We start from the raw sequence: 19097 nt of genomic DNA, 5'->3' as shown, positions 1-19097 counted from the left end.
ACACCTGTTATTCAATTCACAATAGCTAAGCCATAAAACTAGGTACCCTTCAACAGATGAATGGATAAAGAAAATGTGGTACATATACACAAGGGGATATTAGTCATAAAGAAGAATGAAATTATGACATTTGCCAGTAAATTAATGGAATTGGAGACTATCATGCTAAGTGAAATAAGCCCATCTATTCACTCTATTGGGGAGGGCAGAATAGAGGGAAGGGAGGGGGCATTGGAATGGGAAAGAGTAAAATGGATCAGACAGAACTTTCCTATGTTCATATATGATTACACGACCAATGTAACTCTACATCATGTACAACCACAAACATGGGAATTTATACTCCATGTCCCTATATGTCAAAATACACTCTACTGTTTTGTATAACTAGAAAGAACAAATTTTAAAAAAGGAAAACAAAAAACGGTGATTCTCCTCATTATTAGGATAATAGTGTTTATGCTAATTCATTAGAGCAACAGCTCTCAAATTATGCATTCATCAGAGTAATCTAAGGAGCTTGTTAAAAATGTGTATTCCCTGAGTGCATTCCTACAAATTGGACTTCAGGGATGTGGAGAGGCCAGGTGATTCTGATGATCTTGGGGCTTAGGAACCACTCCACCAATTCTAGCCTAAGCAGAGATTAGACCATGCAGGCACCACCACTGTGATTTATTATTTTTTGATGCTCAGAGAGATGAGTCAAAGCAGGAGGCAAAACCCATGTAAATTCGCATACCACCATCTTTTGTCTAGAGTTGACTTAACGTAAAAAACTAGTTTGCGTTGTTTTTGCAGCCTTTGTTCAGTCTCTTTATTTTCTTTACCGTTCAACATTTATTGTGCAGAAAGAAGGTTCGCGGACTGCCACCACGGTGTGGGGCCTTTTATGAAACTCTTGGGATTACCACTGAAGGAGATGTGTATCTCAAGAGACTGTTTCCTGAGGCAGACATCTCCACCACAGCACTAGGTGAAGCTCCATAAAAATTAACTTACTGCTCATCAATCGCACAAGATTTTGACTACAAACATTTCAGAAGTTGTAGTTTCCAGTAGAGCAGCTATCTGGCAGGCAATGCCTTTCTGGGTTTCCTCAGATAGGAGCAGCTGTCCTACTCTCCAGCCCCTTGGCTTCCTTGTCGCGCCTTCTCCTGCTCCACGCGGATTCTCCAGACCAGGCCTGGAGGCGAGGATGTCTCAGAGGGTGGCGTCCATAAGTCCTCCTAGTCTCTTTCCTTCTGTTTCTGCCAGTCCAGGGCTGGAGGACCCAGATGCGCCAGAGTTCTAAAGACGACCCAAGAAATGACAGCTTTGTCATCACTTAGTCCTCAACGCCCACGTTTTCCCATCAACTTGAAGATCCGCTCACAAGTTCTTCCTCCCTGATCTCAGAAGGAGGTGAAACCTGTGAGGTCTCGGAGAAAAACGTTGGGGCACCCCACTGTTCCAAGGCGCTTCTCCTGGAATAATCCAGTGGGAAGCAGTGCATGCGTCTCTGTGACGACTGGGACCCCAACCACAGGGGCGATCCGGGCTCGCCCGGAACCTCTGAGCCCCACTAGAGCGGTTCCTACCCAACGCGGCGACGTTCGGCTGGCGAAATTCTCGCCCACCTGCTGCGCTCCGCCCACCTGCGGCATCCCCACCCCGGGCCTCTCAGCCTGGGGTCTCCCCACCCCGGGATGCTCCTCGTAAGCCCTCCGCGCCGCGGCTGCACCTCCCCCGACCTACAAAATCCGGGGGCGCTGCAGACCCCCACCTGCCGTGCTCCTCCTACCCCACGCCCAGATGGCAGCGTGCCCGCAAGCCCCGCCCGCGCGCCGGCCCCGCCCACCAACGCCCATTGGCCCTCGGGCGGGCGGAGGCGGTTCCTGCCCGGTGCGGGCTGGGCGGCGGTTCCGAGGCCCGCGAGCGTGGGCCGGGTCCTCACTGCTTGCTGCGCACCCGAGCGAACCGGCGGTCTCCGGCCTCCTCGCCATGGCCAGCAACGTCCCACCGACCCCCAGGGGATCCTTCCCGAGGTACCTGGAGCACCTCTCCGGGTCCGGCAAAGCCATCGGTGTGCTAACCAGCGGCGGGGATGCCCAAGGTGCGCGCCCGCCCGCTTCCCGAACCCGGGAGGGAGAGGAGGGCGGCGGAAGGGGTTACTGGAACGGGGGGGAGGGGGATGGGAAGAACTTGAGAGAAACGTTGCTGGAGGATGGCTGGGGAGAATGGATGGGGAGGGAACCGAGGAGAAGGGATGGGGGCTGGAGTGCCCGGGAAAAGAGATGGGGAAAGTGACAGGGGAGAACCGCGGAGAAGCGATGGTGTAGGGCGGGGAGAAGCCCTGTTACCTAGGGCCATCTGGGGTTTCTGGGGGCGACGGGAGACGGGGATGGGACTTCGTTGCAGGGCGGGGTGCGGAGGACGGAGAATATGGCGGTAGTATTTTTCATCGGGAAGATAATTTAATTTTCCACCTCCAGGTCTGTTTTAGCAATACTGGCAATGGGGTGGAACCACCCTTGGAGGTCGTTCTGTATTTGAGTCATAGAATGGAGCCAGGCATCCCTGCCAGAGCTGGAGTACCGCACGACTCCCCGGATGCCACAGTACCCACCCTTTGGGGATCTTCCCAGCCCCCGAATTGTAGGAAAAACAGCTCCCCCCCCCCCACCGCGCCTCCTGCCGACTCGCGCCCCCCGCGCGGCGCTGGCGTAGTCTCCTCTGCTGCATTGCGGGACGCGGCGGGGGTCGCGCAGGGGGTCCCTCCTCTGTGCTGCCTCGGCTAACCCGCTGCGCCCGACGTTTCCGCCGGGAGATTTTAAAAAAGGTTTCTCTGCTCTGACCTCCTGTCGTCTTCCGGCTTATGACAAAAGTGAAAACAAAAATGGGTCACTAGGCCCTCCCTGCCAGCCTCCCCTGGACGGGAAAGACCAGGAAGCGGGGACTCCGGGACGTCACCAGCACTCGGGGCGCGGACTCCGGGCTGCCCTTTACCCCTACGCGGAGACTGGTTTCAAGGCGGAAGGGACCCAAGCCTGGGACCCTTCGACATGGAGAGTGGTCAGACACTCACAAGGCCTTTCGCCTGGGGTGCACGTGGGGCGCCGGGGTTCCCTGACGGTGGGGTTCCCCGGTCCATGTAAATCCCTAGTGAGAGTAAACCAACCACTATAAAGTGGATCTGCGCGTCTCAGGTGAACACACCCTTGGAGCCTTCAAGATCACGCGGGCTGGACACATGTTCCCTGAGCTGGGTTTTGGTTTTATTTCTCCCTCTTCTCCTAAATGAGTATGAAGGCACTGATGCCTCATTCCTCCCGTTTTGAGGCTACACATCGAGGAGGGATGCTCAGAGGATGAGCCCAGTACCCCCGCCTTCTGCCCACCCTGCGGGTGACCTTCCCTTCGCCCTTGAGCGAGGCGAGGCGAGGCGGGGCCGGCCCGAGCTGGCGTGGGGGCGGCAGGTTGGGGAGTCGTGAGCACCGCCCCGCCCGCTGCGGGAGCCTACGTGATGCCCAGCCCGTCGCCGCCCCTGCGCCTTGGCCGGGACACGAGGGACACAGGGGCAGCATCCCCGGAGCCTAGCGTCAGGTGCGCCAGCAGAGGAATCCCGCGCTGCGGGATGGGGGTTCCCAGTGAGTCAGTCCTGATTGCTTTAAAGTCTGTTAGCACTGCACCAGTCACCACCTGCACCTTGGGGGCCCGCCTTCCTCAGTCCGAGAAAGGATTGCTCTAGTATTGGTATTATAGTAAGGAGAACCCCAGTGTAAACATTACTTATGAAGGGCTGCTTTCCTAGTGAAGGAAAATGTTGTGAGATAGCAAAGGCTGGGGTTGGAAAAACAGGAGACTGAAATAGGAGATAACATCGCCTGAGTTATTTAAATAAACGCCTAAAGATGTGCTTGTGTAGGGCAGCCTGGAGGTCTGTCTTGTGACCTGAGTGGCTTCCCAGTCCAAGGGCTTCAAAAGCATCTGCATTTTTTCCAGAGACCTCGTGCTAGGTCAAGTTAGGAAGACTTTGAATCTTATCCTGGGCTGCTGAAGAAGAAGCCATAGCCACAGGAAGAGGAACTAGTCTCCAAGCCATCAGGGCTGCACATCAAGATTACTTTAGGATGAAGATGCTGTATTGATTGATAAGTGTTTGTCAAAATACTTGCCCCAGTGTTTGCCAAAATACTTGGTGATTGGTGTACAGACCTATGAGATACTGCTGCAATTTGCAGAATCAGTTTTCTGTTGCTTATCCGGAATCTGCCATTTGTGAGAGGTTGTAAATACTTAGTAGCTTATGTAATGCTAACATGTCCATCTCTCCCCTTTCAGCAGAAAAGATACCTAGAAAATGAAAATTGTTTGAGAACTTTGTGCTTGGTTAGTGGGAGATGGCTGCTCTTAGTTTAGCAGGTGGCATGGAAAATGGCCTGGTGCTTTTTCAGCTCTGGGCTCTCACTGGAGAAACCAACCGTAGTCTCCCTTGCTAGAGGATGAAGCCATTATTCATTTTCCTGAGGCTCCATGAAACCACCAAGTCTTGTGTTTTCTTGGACCTGCTTGAGAGTTGCCACGTTGCTTTCTTAGAAAACTGGCCTCAAGATATATGCTCAGAAGCTTTGGCCTTGGCAGTAACAGGTTTACCAGTCCTTAGAAGAGGTTATTCTGGAGATGGTAACTATTATATTCCCATGCTTTCACCATTTTGTCTTGACTATATTAGTACTTGATTTTCCTTGAGAAGATTTTTGCACAATAGCTAGAGAGCAAGGATGAGTATTTGGTCTCATTTTTAGGGTCATTTTCTAATCAGGTATGGAATTACGGTAAAATTTCATGTTGAGATAGTTATAGGAACTATTTTTTTGTGTGTGTATTTTATGTACTAAGAGCTTTACAATTTCTATCTCTGGGTCTAATCCTATAGCCCCAGGATATGTATTTCTTAATTTTGGCATGGGGTTTTTCTCCCCACAGAAAGATGAGTAATTTAGGCAAAGCCATGAGGCTCCAGATAGTTTGGCAAGATTTAAACTAAGCTTTGAAATCTTACCCCCCCCCCCATACTCTCCATTAAACCGTGTTCTTAGGGGGTTTTTCTCAGTGAGGTCTTGTGATCTAGTCATGCTCAAATGTGAGCGGAACCCATCTCTCTAAATTATGCAGAGTAAGCCTTTGGACATCTTTTTCTGGTGGAACAGAAAATGCCTTTTTATAGTAATGACAATCAAGGTGGCTAAAATGATGTACCATCACACTTGATATCAAAGTAACTGAGCACTTTTATTCCCAATGGAGTTTATATAGCATAAAGTAAAACTAAAAGTCCCCCAGCTGTATTCCTGACTTTTTTAGTCCCCACGTTAAGAAAGAGTATTTTAAGGCAATTTTTTTCATCTTCTTAAGTTTTACAGTATATCTGCAATATTAAATTGATTTCACTTTCATCTAAAATTAAGCTCTGCTGTATAGACAGGTTTACCATGACCTAGTACCTACCCTCAGACAATATTGTTTCACACACCAAAAATTATCCATGGTCTTAGACACAGGCTGTAGTGTTTGCAAGGTTTCGTGTATGGTGGGGCTGAGAATGAATGAATGCTCAGGAGTCAAAGTACATTCTTAGGGGAGGTGAAAGATGCTCAGGAGTCAACATGCATCCTTAGGGTGGGTAGAAGGGCTCAGGAGTCAAAGTCCATCCTTTGGTTAAGTAGTGGACAATAAGGAATGTAAAGGCACCTTTTTTGCCTAAGGCAAGGAGAACATTAAAGCCGAATTTATGGACAGTACATATAGTGTAAGTCTTATCACAGAATAGCCAACATTGAGTTAGTGTTATGAAGCATGCTTGCTGCCCCCAGGTTTTACACACACGCACTTGAAAACTTATTCCCGTTTTACACACACGCACTTGAAACCTGAGATGAACTGGCATTCCAGAGTTTGCAGAGCTGAGTATTAGTGCCTGGCCTTATGGCTGCAGTGAAAAGGTGCCAGACTGAGTACACCTGTGTCTGTTCAAGAGACTGTATTTCCAGCACCCAGCACAGGTGGCAAATACTCAGATGTTTGTTGATTGTTCCCCACCTGGAGTCACCCCTGAGGAAGTGGCAGGTGATTAGGGTTCCAGGTCATTTCCTTTGTCATGAGGTCTTCCAAGTGAATGACTCAAAAGTTCTCTTTAATCCTCAGAGCAGGAACATACAGACTTGACCAGAGTGCTAGTTGGTTCTTCAGTGTCTGTCCTCCAATTTGTGCCTTCCGCATTTACAGATACAACCGGCCTCAGATTGAAAAATATTTAAAAAAAATTTTAATATTTACATTGTATTAAATATCATAAGTAATTTGGACATGATTTAAAGTGCATGGGAGGACTGTGTAGATTATATTAAAATTCTGCATTACATAATTTTGTAGAGGGACTTGAAACATTCAAGGTTTTGATGTTTTTGATATCTGAGGGGGTTCTTGGAACCTAACTCTGGAAGATACCAAGAGACAACTGCATTTATTGAGCACCCAATCAGCGTACTGCTTGGGTCCCTTTGGTGCCCAGAGCTTGCCCATGAGCCTAGTAAAATGCACATTGAGAATCCTGGCATTCTGTCTCACACAGCTCTGGGGCCCTTCAGTATCCTGGAATTCTGTGTGCCTATTCTTTAATGGGATCATTTTAGTTTAAAATGTAATGATTAACTTAGCAAAAATTAGTGGGCCTAGGAAGCAGTGCTTGAGAATTGTAGCATAGCCCAATTCTGTAGGAGAGTGGTGGATTTGTGTAAATGCATCCTTTTCTATGAATTCAGGTATTTTTTGTGGGCCATATGCAGATGACCCTAAGGGAAGACATCTTGTTGTCTTTCACAAAAATGCATATTTTCCTCCTTGGTTCCAGTTGCTGAAAGCTTTTGGTAGAGAACTCAGACCTTCTGGCAGGCAGAATTGGGGCTATTTAAATAAGCGCTACCAATCTTAGAGGCTGTCAGAAGCCATTAAAATTAGAAAACCAAGTTAACAGCATGTTAAAGGGCAAACATCAGTTTATAAAACTGTGCATCCACTACCGTTGTGATGATGTTAAAATGCATATATGGATAAAGAACAGATGCTTCTATGTTAAGGAAATGATTGAGTCACTTTTTGAGTTACTTTTTTTTTTTTTTTAATCAAGCTTTATCTGGTGGTGTATTTTTATGGGTTACAAAATATCTGTGGGAGGCTGCAGTTCCTCTTCACTAGTGCTCTATTCTTTGTACCTTTGTCATCATGGACTTTCTTTGTAATTACAGTAACTGCTTGTTTAGAAGAAAGAAGCAAAACATGGTAGCACAGTATACTTGAAACTCAAGAGACTTATTTATAGATCCTGATTCCTGGCTTTGCTATCTACCAGTAGTGAGATAGGATCCTGGTTTTTGTTTTAGGTTTTTTTGTTTGTTTGTTTGTTTTTGCATTTACTGCATGAAGACATTGAAAATCACTCAGTCTTCTCTCCCTGCCTCCCTTTCCTCCCCCAACTCTTATCATTAATGAGAGTCTCAGGCAAAATAGGAAGTGTCAAAGAAGCAATGCAGGACAGCTCTGGGCCCCTGTCAGTGTTTTCCCCAGGGCTTATTATCCTCTGCAGCCACCTGAGGATCCTGAGTAGAAGTGGGTGCTGAGTGTGGGGGTTAGGTGAGGCCTGAGCCTCGCACTTGGAGGCCACTGGTGCTCAGGTCCTTGAGACTAGGCTCCTCTGAGGTTTTTCCAGAGGACACCATCCCAGGAGTTCCCTGGGATGGTGTCCTCTGGAACACATTTTGAGACTTTTTTTTTTTTTAACATACATTGTTTAAAAATGTATAGATAAGGGACTCAACCACAAGTTTCCTGTTTAGAAAAATGACTAAAAGAGTGACATACAGTCACCTCAAGCTCAGTCAGTTGTCATTCCTTCTCAGGGTTTTGGGTCTGGGCTAATATTATGCAGATGGAGGAGGAAAGCTGCTGTGCACATCGCCACACTGATGACACAAAACTCTTCAAAGCAGTGAATGGCCTATTCCAGGAGAACCCATGGAATTTTAATTTCCTGTGGGTGGTTTTTCACAATCCCTCCCCCAACTTTTTTTTTCCCTGCTATTATGAACACTGCTGTGAAAAAAAAAAAAATACCCTTTAGCCATCCTACGTGCATCAACCTCTGCTCACATACCCCAGCAGGAAGCGGGAGCCCTGGGGCTAGTGGGAGGAAATGGTCCTGGGCTGGTCCTGGCCACTGGTAGACCAGGTGAGGACTTTGGATTTACCTTGTGTGACCTGGAAGCTGTGTGAAGGTTACTGGCTACCCCTGATAAAGGTGGCTTTCTGGAGTGGAGCAGGGAGTGGGCAGGGAGCCTGAGAGAGCCTGAGGTTAGAGAGTTGTTAGGAACAGGATCAAGCCACTAATGGAGGTTTGAGGGGGTGGTGGGTCTGGGGTATGTGGGCAGAGGTTGATACAGGTAGGATGGCTAAAGGGTATTTTTTTTTTTTTTTTACAGCAGTGTTCATAATAGCAGAGAAAAAAGTTGGGGGGGAGGGATTGTGAAAAACCACCCACAGGAAATTAAAATTCCATGGGTGTTCCTGAAATGGGCCATTCACCGATTTGAAGAGTTTTGTGTCATCAGTGTGGCGAGATGTGCACAATGCATCAGGGATTAAGCACTCAGGACCACTTCTGTCCAGTGGGAATGAAGCTTGCATAGGTAGTTGGTGTTTTATAGGTAATTTCAATTGATATGGTTGCCACATTATTCACAGTAAATGAAAATAATGAAATTATATTTCACCTAAAAACATTTTCTTTAACCCACTATTTCAGAACATAGTTATTGATTTGGGTATTAACAAGATACTTAAATTATTTGCACACCAAGTCTTTGAAATCCATCGTGTGCTGGTACCTACCGCACATCCCGATCTGGGCAAGACACATGTTTCTCTGGACAGTGTGGTGAGAGAGACATGGGTATGTTACCACCTGTAGTTAAAAGATCCCCATGAGTTTTATTTGAGAGGTTTGAGGAAGGCAGGGGAACAGCTGGTAATGGTCCTGACTTCTGCAGAGGACCCTGAAGGTCGCACACTTCCAGCATGCTCTTTTAGGCCTTTGCTGGCCTGGCGTGTTCTTCTCTAGATGCCCACTGGCTAACTTTCACCTTCTTCAGATCTTTCCTCAAACACCAGGTTTTCAGGGATGCCTTCTCCAATTCTTACCTGACTTTTGCAGCCTCTCTGGCACCCTCTACATCCTAGGTAGCCTCTTGTCCTCATCTGCTTATTTTTCTCCTTAGCACTTGTGCCCTTTTACCAGTGGATATAGTTTATTTGTCTGTCATGTTTATTGGTCTCCCCTGACTGTAACAAGCTGCAACAAGGTCTGTTTTGTCAATGTTGAATCCCAGCAGTATCTGACAAGCAGGAGACTACAACCCATGTGACTCTGTAGATGGTGGAATGAATGAAGGCCTCCTCACAGATGTGTCTGCAGTTATCCCCTCCCTGACTTAAGCCATGGTGCAGCAGCAGCGGTTGGGCAGTCCAGGAGGCCAGAAAGAGAGGCTATCCTGGCTTGATGACTTTGAACTATGAGGGAGTCACCATCCCAACAGGATTCCTCCTGGGATTCCCACCTGCCTAAGTTATCCAAAGAGAAAGCTTTAGGGAGAACTTTAGTAGCAAGATAGGGCATATTTTAAATTTGTCGTTTATAAGAGAAGCCAGCAACCTGACTTTATTTTTCAAAAAGGAATTTATAAATACTGAAATTCGTGAGTGAATGATGGCAAGTACTGTGAAATATTCAAGAAAAGTGGCTCAATACTGTCAAAGGTCAAGTGAGGAAATTTATTCCACTATTTGGATAAGAAAGGAAGTATAAGGATGGGTCCTAAGTATTTTATTAAATCAATATTTTTCTCATTTTTAGTAAGTTTTATTTTTAATTAGCCCAATTTGTGGGGTACAGTGTTGTACTAATTTGTGGGGCACAGTGTTGCAATCTTGATGCGTGTATATGGTATATAATGATCGGATCAGTGTAGTTAGCCTTTCCATATCCTCAAAAAGAATCATTTCTAATGATGCACAATATAGATTTTATCAGAGCAGAGTCTCAAGCATTTGGAAACTGTGAGGCCACCTCAGAGTAGCCCACAAATGAGGACTGACCTGGTGCTTTCTTGCCAGGCCCTGCTGGTGGCACATGCAAGACTCTGGACCTCAGGGAAGAAATCACCTGATCACTGTTAGTTGCACTTGACCTATGAAAATGTGTAATATCAAGAAAATAATAATCTGGGCCTTTCTGTTGCATTGAATTATCACTTATTTTCCACTTAACTAGCTGTCTCAAGGTCTATTTTTGTCTATGGTTCCCATACCTGGATTCTGTGTTCCCTGAGGACTGAGGATTAGATTTTGGCAAATTATGAAGAGGTTACTTTCCCAATACCAGGATTCCTGCTCAGTAGGAGGATTACATTTTCCCACGGAAATGCTGATGAACTTTATTGTGTCCCTGGTCTGGCTACCCAAACCCAAACAGAATGAATGAACCCTACTGGGACTGGGCTGTCTCTAAAAACGGTAGCTTGAGTGTTGAGTAGAGAACCCTGAAATGGCCCTTTGTCCCAAAAGGCCTAGTGGCTGAGCCCAAGGACAGCCCTAAGCAAAATGAGGAAACCGGGAATGTTGACCCACAAGGCTGTAAAACCAGACGGATTTTCAAGGATTGGTCTCCTGCTTATTTCTTCCCACCTTGCCTCCTGTTCTTCAGACTTTGGCTCCCTGCTGTGACCCCTCCTAGAACACTTTGAGGTTTTCCTTCCTCAGGCCTCTACCTACAGTGCTCAGGGGAGGCAGCCCTTTGCAGTGTAGATCACACCCCAAAGCAGGGAGCTTTCAATCCTATCAGGCCCCACCCCTAAGCGATGAAATGAGAATCTGGCCCCTGAAGGCATTCTTATCCTGAAGCCTCCTTCTGAAGCCTCCTTTGGTGATTCCTACACTTGGTCTTTGTAATAGGTGAAACTGGAGAGCCTTTTAAGTTTTTTTTTTTTTTTTTTAAAGAAAGGTTTAAATTGCCACTGCACCATTTATTGATTTTGTTACCTTGGGCAAATCAATATATCCCCTCAGAGCCCAGCTTTCTCAGGGACCTCTGGAGGGTGGCAGGATCTTAGCAGGCTTCCTGCCTGGTCCCAAACAGGCTGCTCCTAACTCCTGAGCTGCAGGAGTGAAAAAGACCAGCTGGCTTTCTCCATTAGGGTAACTTGCAAGTGAAAAACCCCCTAGGGCTTAGAGCTGAGCTTCTTGCAATGTGGTTCCCACAACAGCTGGGAGCCTGTTAGAAAATGCCAACAAAGGCCCAACCACCTGCCCCAGGGGGTTTGAGCAGGACCTGCTGGGGCTGCTGCAGGCTTAGGAGAGCTGCCTCCAGGGAAACCAGTTTTCTCCCCCAGGTGGGGGATGGGGAGGCGCCTGGAGGAGGCCCTGGAGGCTCACCTTGTCTTTTGTGTCCAGCTTTAAAAAATTTCAGTCCTCTTGCTATTTCTTTTCCTTGGACATTTCTCAATCCCGTGATTGTTCATTTACATGCCTTTATGAAAGGCCCTGGGGAACTGTGGTCTTCAGAGAAGAGGGGAGTAAAGGGGAGTAAATTGGAAAAGGGCTCTTGTGGTACAGTTTATCCCCTCGTGCCACCCAGTATCTATCTACACAGGTATATCTTTGGTGGCTAATCCACCTGTTCTTAGTGTCTGTAGCATTAAGTCCTAGAACAACACAGTCTGTTGGAAGGATCTGGAAATTGCTGCTTTTATCCCTAAGTGTAAGGCAAGATGCCTGCCACAGATGTGAGTGCCAAGAGGCAGGTGCTTCTCCCTGCAGTGGATAAGGAGAGACAGATGAGGGAGAGGCCAGGGAGTCCTCTTGGAGGTACAGGAGCTGGGAGGCTGAGGAAGAGCCTCCAAAGAGGAGTGTTGACAGGGGATGCTGACAGGCACTTCCTGCAGCCCCCAGGCAGGAAGGAAGAGTCCCCAGAGCAAGGTCTCAGAGTCCCCCTGAGGAGTTTTCTTCTTGCAGGGCCGGGAGTCATGGGGGTGAGGGACCATGGCACTGGAATGGTTTAAAACAAAACATTTATGCTGATGTTGAGTATAAAAAGTATAAAAATCGTGTATAGGAAAGAAGTATGGAACTATATTCAGGAAGATAGCCATACAGCATCTGAGGCTTATGTGTCTGTTACTTTATCTGTAATTAAGTTAACGGAATGTATTGATAAGTTATTTGCAAAAACACAAAAAAGAAATTGCTTCAGTCATTGTGGCCAATTTCTGGTGTGGATAATGATTCAGGGAGAAGGTTTAGGAAAATATGTCATTTTTATAGGCAGGAGCTATTGGAGGTATTGGTTTGAATGGCACAGAAGAAAATTGTTGTGTTGAGCAAGAGTGAGTACAGGGGAAAGAGAAAATTACCAGGATAAAAGAATTCATTGTATTTAAAAATTTTAAAAAAACCCTTTTTCTTTTTGTTATTATTCATTTATTTATATGTGGTGCTGAGAATCCAACCCAGTGTCTCACACATGGCCAGGCAAGCACTGAGCCACATCCCTAGCCCTTTTTTTAAATTTTATTTGGAGACAGAGTCTCATTGAGTTGCTTAGCACCTCACTGTTGCTGAGGCTGGCTTTGTACTCACCATCCTCCTGCCTCAGCCTCCTGAGCTGCTGGGATTACAGGTGTATGCCACCCACCATGCCAACAAGTTTGATATTCTTGAGAGATGGCCCCAGTTAATTCAGCAGGTTGTTAAAATTTCTTCACAGTAAACTGGCTTTTAATATGAAGTAATAAGGGTACTCAATATACACATGTACATAGACATCAGATGTATATCACATACATTTATTTCTAAGACACAATCCCAAGGCTTTTCACTAAAGGGATATTGTCATTCAAAAGTGGTAATGGACTTATTCCAGAATTGCAGAACTGGCTTAGCATAATTGAGGATTTTTTAAACCATCTTCTGGGCCAATTCGCCATATAAATATACTCAAGTTTAGTCTCCTCATGAGTTACAGTATACTTTTGAAGAGCCACAGCTCATTTTTATGGGGCATTTACTTACCAAAAGATATTGTCAATATATTCTGTGACATCTCTAGTTCTAACATTTATTTCCAGAATGTAAATACATGGAGGAGGCAGATTGGGAGTGGTTGAGTGGTAGCAATTTGACTGAAATTTCGCTTGGGTGTCCCCCCTTATGAAGGCATCTTTCTGGACCTGGTCCTCAGTCCTTCTATTTCTCTTGTTGATGCCCTTAGCTCATTAGCCAGAGCAGTGATGCAGGACTGTTCAGGTTCCATGCCTGTGGGGGGCGATTCCAGTCAGTTGTCAGTCTGCAGAAATGGGACTTAAGGGGAAAGCAAAGCAGATTCGAGTCCAGTGGACTTGTATGATTCCACGTTGCATTTTGTTTCTTTTGTTGCATTAGTTTCTTTTAAATGTGAAAGATGTCCTTGAGTTATCCTGGTTAGGTTTAATATTAACAGTAGGCAGGTTTTTATCTTCTAATAGAATTGCATGACTTATATTGCACTTAAAGCCATCACCTAATTGTTTATTATACTAATAGCTGGTAATGAAATAACCAGTTTTTCAGCTCCTCAACTTACAGACTAGTTGCCCTTTTCAGTATTGATTTCTTTGACTGTGGCTAACTCTAAGAAGACTCTGTCTTCTCTTCTGTTCTGCCGCACGTGGAGCATCTTGGGAACTCACACCAAGCCCAGGCACCTATGTTCTGAACTGAAAGTGCTCTGGATTCTGTTATGGCTATATCTCCCATACCCACTGTACCCATGGATGGGTGACCTTGCTTTATGTTCCCTGTTTCTCTTAATCCTTACCCTAATCCCTCACTTCTCACATAGGGGAAAAGGAACGTAGGAGAGGTTGCACAATTTACCTGTAGTCTCAGTTAATTAATGGCAGAAGCCTGTTATTGGGCCACAGGCTCTTGAGTAACAATTGTTCCTGTTCTTTCTCAGGTATGAACGCTGCTGTCCGTGCTGTGGTGCGCATGGGAATATACGTGGGGGCCAAAGTGTACTTTATATATGAGGTCAGTGTTTGCTTCCCATTTATTGTTTATCTGTGCCTCCTACCTGCTCAGAGCTCTGCCATTGCAGGCCTGTCTCCCACTTGTCTCCCAAAGCTGAGCACAGGAAGTGAGGGAAGAAAGGAGATAAGACTGAGCACATGTCATTTTGCTATCAACTTCCTTTTCTTGATTTGGAGGATCAGTAATCTCAAATGGTGGTATTTGTCTGCAGCTCTTATTCATGTACAAGTGATGTAGTCCTTTCCAGGGTGGGCTGAGCTTGACCAAGCACTCTGAGAAATGGGGTAAAACAGCCACTTTGAGCTCTTCATTATTCATATGAAACCCAGGCCACCTCCCTAGTGTCAGTTCAGGCTTTAGTTTCAGAATGAAGAATCTGTGACCAAATAGCAGGGATGGCACCTAGTCTTTGACTTTTGAGGTCTTGGCAACTTCAGAATCAGTAATAGTTGGGTGAAAGGTGCTAATAGAGTTTGAACCACATTATTTATTTTAAGAACTATTTGGAAAATTTTACCTTTAATTTTTACATTTATAAGTCAAAGCTTCAAAAAACTGGGAAGAGGAGAATGTTTATTTTTAAGATTGAATTTTTCTTAAGATGACCATTAGTGAGTATGATTCCTCCCAGCATTGTATATATAAAAGACTAGAAGGAAATATGTACATCTTGAAAAGTATAGCAAATATATATTTATATGCTGTATTTTATACCTGCCATTATGACTGTTTTCTGTTTGGTATATTGATTCCAACTCTTCCTTTATTTATTTATTTTTGGTACTGGGGATTGAACCCAGGGATGCTTCCCCCACCCTCCCCCAGCCACATCCCCAGTCCTTTGTATTTTTTGAAACAGGGTGTCACTAAGTTGCTGAGGCTGGCCTCTAACTTGCAATGCTTCTGCCTCAGCTTCCCCATTTGCTGGTGCTTACAGGAATGTGCCACTACTCCTAGCCCAACTCTTGCTTTAAATGATCCAAAATGCTCCATCGGATTGATGGCCCATTGTGTACTTGGCCCTCACTTCCATGATTCCTGATTCACCATAGCACTGCAAGATCTATATAATATTTAAAACCATCTAGGGTTTTTGTATCACTACCTGCCAAGACCTGGCATTGACTGAGTCCAAACTCATGGTCCTTTTAATGCCAATGTCTGGCCAAAGTGATTTCAAAAATTTCTAACTCCAGCCTGAGGCCCACCCCCACCCAGCACTGTGCCACCCATGCTTGCCAGATACGTGTGTGGCTGCATTCATGCGACTTCCCGGGAGCTGGCGAGATTCCCCTGCACATCTACTAATTCATTTTCCCCTTTTGTGAAATGTCTGTTCCCATTCTTCTCTCATTTGTCTACAGAACCATTTGTTTATCATTTGCTGAAAAGAGGATTTTCCTGTGTTTTTGTTTGCTTTTTTTGAAGTGTTATGTGGTTTTTGTTTGTACTTATCTGGTTGGGGCAATTTTAAAATGATGGGTTTAACCTCTGAGTTTCTAGACCACTGTTTTATCATTTTGTGTTTGGATTGGTTTAAGGTCAAATTGCCCTTGTGAATTTCCATTCCTGGGCTCTGGCCAGGCTCTGATGGCTGCTTTCCCCTGCTTATTGACTTGGAATGAGCACATTAGTGTCAGTGCCACGGGCACCATCCTTCCTTCCACCCCACTACCTTCCAGTTTGCATTCAGTCTCCAAGTCTCTCACCTACACCCACTGGCTGCCTTTTCCTGCTCCTGCTGCATAGCGTACCTGTGCACCCTGAGTGGTTTCCGCAGCCTTGACTTTTTCTTTTCTTTTTATTTCTTTTAAGAGGTAAGGTATGCTCTCTGCCTTAGACCTGGAGGGACAATTTGGTGTTCTGGCCTGGAAGCTGTTCCTAATAAGTGAATGAGCTCTTTGGAATTGGAGCAGCCTCAGATGAGGTTTTTCTGTCGAAATTAGCAAAACGTGTTCAAGTTCAACAAAGTACAGGAGGTTTTCCCAGGAAACCTTGTGATTTCAATGGCTGCTACAATCCCTGGCCTCTGTTAATGCTCCTGTTTTACAAATGCCTTCACAACAGCGACTAACTGGATCTTCGTGGTGACTTTGTGGGTGCAGGTTGTGAGGAAGGAAGTTATTTCTGTTATTTCATAGTGAAAGGAGCTGATCCATCCTTTACAGTTTATTTTCTCTGGGTCACTACGCCTCATTTTTAGGGCTAGGAAGGTGTGTTGACTTCTCAGGCTCCCAGCCCAGGGTCAGGGGAGTGACTGACCCCAAGGACACTTGCTAATGTTTGAGACTTTTTGTTACCTCATTCTTGGAAGGGTTCTTGGTGGTGGCACCTAGTGGGTAAGTCCAGGGATGCCATCCAGCACTCTAAAATGGACTACGTAGCCCCCACCACTGATGCCCAGCTGGCTTCAAACGTGAGCAGTGCAGAGGCTGAGCATCCCTCCCTTAAACCAGGGGTCAACTCTGCACTGGGTTTGGATATTGGTAGAAGGGGGACCTGGTAAGGCTGATGGATATACGAGGGTTTCATCTTTGAAATAGTAACTGGTCAACTTGATTGGATTTAATGGTTTTGTCTTCCTGGCCCTTGTGTATCTGTTTTTATTGGCCACCGTGCACTGTGGTTGTCCACCTGTGTTCTGGTGATATTCAGACCTATGTCTACGAGACACATTTTAAAATTAAGGAATTGGTATGGAACACATCTCAAGGGCTTGTAACTGAGAACATGTGGTCTTTCTTTTGAGGTAAACCAGATTTATTCTCTACATCATTGTATTCATTAAAGTTATAGCTGGGGATTTGTTAGACGGGTCCATAAGCTCGGAGGTTGAAAAGCCTCACTATGGCCATCTGCAGTCCAAGGAAATCAGTAGTTGCTCTCTGCAAGAATCTGGAAAGCTCAATGTGAGAGAGGCAGCCCCCAGCCACAGGCTGAAGGCCCACAGCTGCCTAGAGGGCCACTGGGTACAGGTCTGCATTCAGAGACTTAAGAAACCAGATTCTGAGGTCCATGGGCAACAGAAACACGCACTCTTCCGCAGGGCACAGCAGGACTGCAAGCTGCCTCTTCCTGCTGCTTTTTCTTCCATCAGGCCCCACCCTGTAGGATGGTGCCATGTTCAGGGCAGATCTTCCTCAGTTCAGAGACCCACACATCAGCCTTCCCTGAAACACCCTCATAGAAGTGTGCTCTGGAAGGCTCTAGCAGCCGTTCATCCAGCCAAGCTAGCACCCAAAATCAGCCGTCACAGTTATCAACTAGAAAAGTTGGGGCTCTGAGGTCCACACTGCCTGGTAGGCAGCGAAGGTGCCTGAACCCAGTGGTCTGTAGGGGCTGTGTTTGTCCTTTCCTCTCTGAAGCGGTGGCTAAGGGAAATTTTGGCTGGTGTGGGCTCTTCTTCCTATCCTTTCCTGGAGGGGGAATGAGGAGTCCTGGCTCTGGGCAGCTCCCATTTCCTTTAGGAACCTCCACAGTTCTTCCATTGAGATGTTGCCAAAGAGAATCCTGTGTGCAGATGTTGTTTAAAGACGACTTTAAGTTTCATGGTAATATTTTACTAGGAGTGGGCACCTTAGATAGAGGCTGTCCCATATCTGAATGTAGTAGTACCTGGATTTTAAAATTCTGTCTTAGTGGAGTGTAATGGAAACACCCCAAAGATGAACTCTTTTGAATTGAAATTGCCCATCCAAAGATGATGAGGTACTTCTCATGATACCCCTGTCTCCCCCCAAAAGGTAATCTTAGTGGAAGAGCTCTATTCTTCATATCCTTACAGGAGGATAGTCCTCAATATCTACCTTACCTTGGTTGGGCTCACTGGAAGCAGATTCTCAGACCACCTAAGACCAGAGGGCCTTTGTGCAAGTAGCAGGCTCTTTGCTCAGTAGCAATAAATGTTATCTACTTGATCGGTTTGGAGAATCATTTCCTCTCTATTATAGATTTAAAAATTTTTATCTGTAATTCTGAAATTAAAAAAATTCTAAAATCTGCAAGATTTTTCTAACTTACTCAACAATAACATCCTGGCTGGCCTGTAAGGCTACCTATAAATCCTGGCTCACCCACCCAGTGTATATGTACCTTAATCTTCAGAATCCCACATCTGTAGGGGTGGGTTTGAGGTGGTGCATGCTCCTGAGAGCCCCAGGTTACACAGCAGTAATGTTCATACTGCTTGCTAAAATCCAGTGTCTTTTGAATTTTGGTCTGCCTCACTCAGAGAGTTTGGGTAAAGGATTGTAGACCTATAGCAAGCATCTTGGTGGCAAGATGAATAAATTAACCCATATTCCTGTGTCTTCCTCTGTCCAGTGCAGAGGCCTCCCTACACTAGCACAAGGGGGCTGTTTATGACCAGACACAGCGTCAGGGTCTGCCGCTGGTTTGTTTATAGACCTGCTGGAAATTGTGGGTGCCTTCTCCCTGAGCTCTTGAGACTGTACCCATATTTTGGAGCTTCTTTCTTGACCTCAGCACTATGACATTCAGAGCTGGGGAATTCTGGGAAGGGAGCAGAGTCTGCACACTGCAGGATATCCAGCAGCATCCTGTCCTTACCAATGAGATGCCAGGAGCACCCCCACCCTTCAGTCATGACAGTCAAAAATGTTGCCATACATTGGTAAAATGTTCCCTTGGCAGAACGACCCTCATTGGGGACCACAATTCTTGACATATGTGGGCTCAAATTTAGAAGATGGTGCCATTTAGTATTTTATTGCATTTGTAATTTTTTTTTTTAGTCTAATTTCTGTGTTTTGCCAGAGCTTTGGAGGTTACCATTAGACTAAAGCAGTTAAGCAGGTTAGTATGAAAGAGGGGAATTGAAGGTTCTTTTTTTCCTCTCTGGTAGAGGGCGTGTGAAAGTGTATTCATTGGAAGGCGCTGGTGTTTCTGGTAAAAGTCTGGCACCATATTAGCCTGAGCTG

The 19097-nt window shown here is 45.8% G+C and overlaps 1 protein-coding gene across 3 annotated transcripts in view; it reads left to right on the top strand.

Annotated features, from left to right (window-relative positions):
- The first annotated feature begins 1894 nt into the window (after nucleotides 1-1894).
- The window catches only part of Pfkp (phosphofructokinase, platelet), a 57069-nt gene continuing 39866 nt past the window's right edge, over nucleotides 1895-19097 (top strand). Inside the window, exons 1-2 of one of the 3 annotated variants that reach the window (XM_058575059.1) lie at nucleotides 1895-2095; nucleotides 14084-14157. In XM_058575059.1, the coding sequence (XP_058431042.1) occupies nucleotides 1984-2095; nucleotides 14084-14157 (186 nt within the window). In that variant the 5' untranslated portion in view covers nucleotides 1895-1983. The remainder of the gene's footprint in view (nucleotides 2096-14083; nucleotides 14158-19097) is intronic. The other 2 variants (XM_046432065.2, XM_046432066.2) reach the window with 2 other exon arrangements.

Source organism: Marmota monax, unplaced genomic scaffold (genome assembly GCF_021218885.2).
Source record: "Marmota monax isolate L192 unplaced genomic scaffold, Marmota_monax_Labrador192_F-V1.1 WCK01_AAM20220418_F8-fsc00071, whole genome shotgun sequence".
Lineage (NCBI taxonomy): Eukaryota > Metazoa > Chordata > Mammalia > Rodentia > Sciuridae > Marmota > Marmota monax.
This window is presented reverse-complemented; position numbering and strand designations above follow the sequence as displayed.